Raw genomic sequence first — 1908 nt, forward strand, 5'->3', positions numbered from 1 at the left:
CGGGTGTGTGGTGGGCTGTGGGGCCCTCGGCCGCCGGTTGCCTGGCCAGGCTGGCGCACGGGACCGTGCAGGCCGGCACGCCACCCGTCGCCAGCGGCGCCTGCAGCAGCCCCTGCTCCCACTCCCTGCACTGCCCTCCCCACGCCAGCCCCCGCCTCCCTGCTGCAGCAGTGCTGCGCCGGGCGCAGGCGGCAGCGCAGGCGCACCCATCATGCCTTCGCCCAGGCTGATGCGCAGAGGCTCGTCGCCGCCCGTGTCGCCGCCAATGGGCTTGGGTAGCCGCGGGCCGGTGGCCACCATAGAGGTCACCTGCACCACACACACGCCCTGCGGTCGGCGCCGCCCGTCCCAGCGGGCCAAACCCTGGGCAGCCGGGGTGGCCGGCGGGCGCGCGCGTGGTGGCAGGCGGCCGTGCAAGGCGCGCTGCCGCGGCGAGCAGGCGGCGCGGGCGGACGCCGCCGGGCCTCACCTTGCGGGTGGCCTGGCTAGGGGCGGCGCTGGCATTGCGCCGGTTCTGCAGCAGCACGGGAGGGTGGGTTTCAGCGGAATGGGGCCCATCACGAGGGGCGATGGCGTGCTGGGAGGCACGATCTTGGGGTGGCGTCCCCCGGGCCGTCCAGGCGCCCACCTGTCGCTTGTTAGTGCTGCTGCTGCCTGCCACCACGCTGCGGCCGCACAAGCTCGCTGCCTGGCTCTGCATGGCGCCACCTCTCCTCGCTGGTGCCCAAACAGCGAGGCGGGGGTGCACAGAATCCAAGTGTGAGTGTGTGGGAGGAGATGGGTCCCGCTGGGGAGCGAATGCAGTGTGTTGTTCACTGCCTGCCAGTGGATATGGAGATGACCCAGCACGCAGCATGAGCCCATCCTTGTTGGACACATTGGCCTTGCAGGCCGGCAGGCCCCAGGGAGGCTGCCAATCGATTGCACAGGACCCCAGCCCCTGCACGTAGCCCCCCGGCCAGAGCCCAAGTTTGCCCCCTCGTCCCCCCGCCGCGATGGCCGCCCTGGACGAGTTTTTCAAGCGGCTGCAGCAGCTGAGGGAATATGACAGCGTGCAGGAGGTGCTGGCTGACCCCTTTGCTCGGATGCTGGCGGCCGGCGTACTGAGTGTCGTGATGCTGCTGCTCGTCTTCTTGCAACCCTACCCGGAGGACGAGAAGAAGGGTGAGCCCCCGAGCCGCCGCCAGTGTGACCTGATCACACGTTGCCGCCGCTGTTGCCGCCGCCTGCCGCCGCCGCTGTGCCCCGCATTCTCTCCCTGCCGGCTTGCCTGCCCCGCATCATGCTGTTCCGTCTCCCCAGCAGCTTGCATCCCCAACTGTCGATCATCGCTACCCGCCCGCAAGGTTCACCTTCGCCTGCACCGATCCGCACCCCTCCTCACCCGCCTGCCGCACCCCTGCCTGCCGCCGACGTTCCGTCGCAGGCGCCCAGAAGCGCGAGCCGCGGGGCTACACGCGGGCCGAGGTGGCGCGGCACAAGGCGGAGGACGACCTGTGGATCATTATCCGCCACAAGGACACCAACAAGCTACAGGTGGGGCGGGCGGCGGCGGGTGGGGCGTGAGGGCGCGCGCCGGGGTGGCTGCCTTTGTCTTTGTGCTGCCTGTTGCTGGAGCTTGAAGGGCTGCCTGCGCGGGGTACGAGGGCCGGCTGCGTGGAGCGACGGGCCGTCCCGCTGGTCTCTGCAGCGGGCATCACGTGGCCCCGCGCCGCTCGCCCTGCCCGCCGCCGCCGCCTGTCGCCACCCTGCCATCATGTGGTCACGTCGCCGTCCCCTCCTCCCACCTCCCTGCCCCGCCACTCCCCGGCCGAGCAGGTGTACGACGTGACCACCTACGTGGAGCACCACCCCGGCGGCGACGCCATCTTTGCGCACGCCGGCGGCGACTGCACCGAGGGCTTCCGC

The 1908-nt window shown here is 71.3% G+C and overlaps 2 protein-coding genes across 2 annotated transcripts in view; one reads left to right on the forward strand and one right to left on the reverse strand.

The window, feature by feature from the left end:
- The window catches only part of CHLNCDRAFT_143922 (hypothetical protein), a gene marked incomplete at both ends in the record, with an annotated part of 2787 nt that extends 2087 nt beyond the window's left edge, over window positions 1-700 (reverse strand). The window contains 3 exons of the mRNA XM_005849348.1: window positions 207-309; window positions 470-514; window positions 629-700. Coding sequence (XP_005849410.1) covers window positions 207-309; window positions 470-514; window positions 629-700 — 220 coding nt within the window. The remainder of the gene's footprint in view (window positions 1-206; window positions 310-469; window positions 515-628) is intronic.
- A 295-nt stretch (window positions 701-995) lies between these two features.
- On the forward strand, window positions 996-1566 carry CHLNCDRAFT_143923 (expressed protein; the record flags this gene model as incomplete). The annotated part of the gene is made up of 2 exons (XM_005849143.1): window positions 996-1164; window positions 1427-1566. 2 exons carry the CDS (start codon window positions 996-998, stop codon window positions 1564-1566), a joined length of 309 nt encoding a protein of 102 aa, XP_005849205.1.
- Between the last annotated feature and the right edge of the window lie 342 nt (window positions 1567-1908).

This window comes from Chlorella variabilis (genome assembly GCF_000147415.1).
Source record: "Chlorella variabilis unplaced genomic scaffold CHLNCscaffold_6, whole genome shotgun sequence".
NCBI lineage: Eukaryota > Viridiplantae > Chlorophyta > Trebouxiophyceae > Chlorellales > Chlorellaceae > Chlorella > Chlorella variabilis.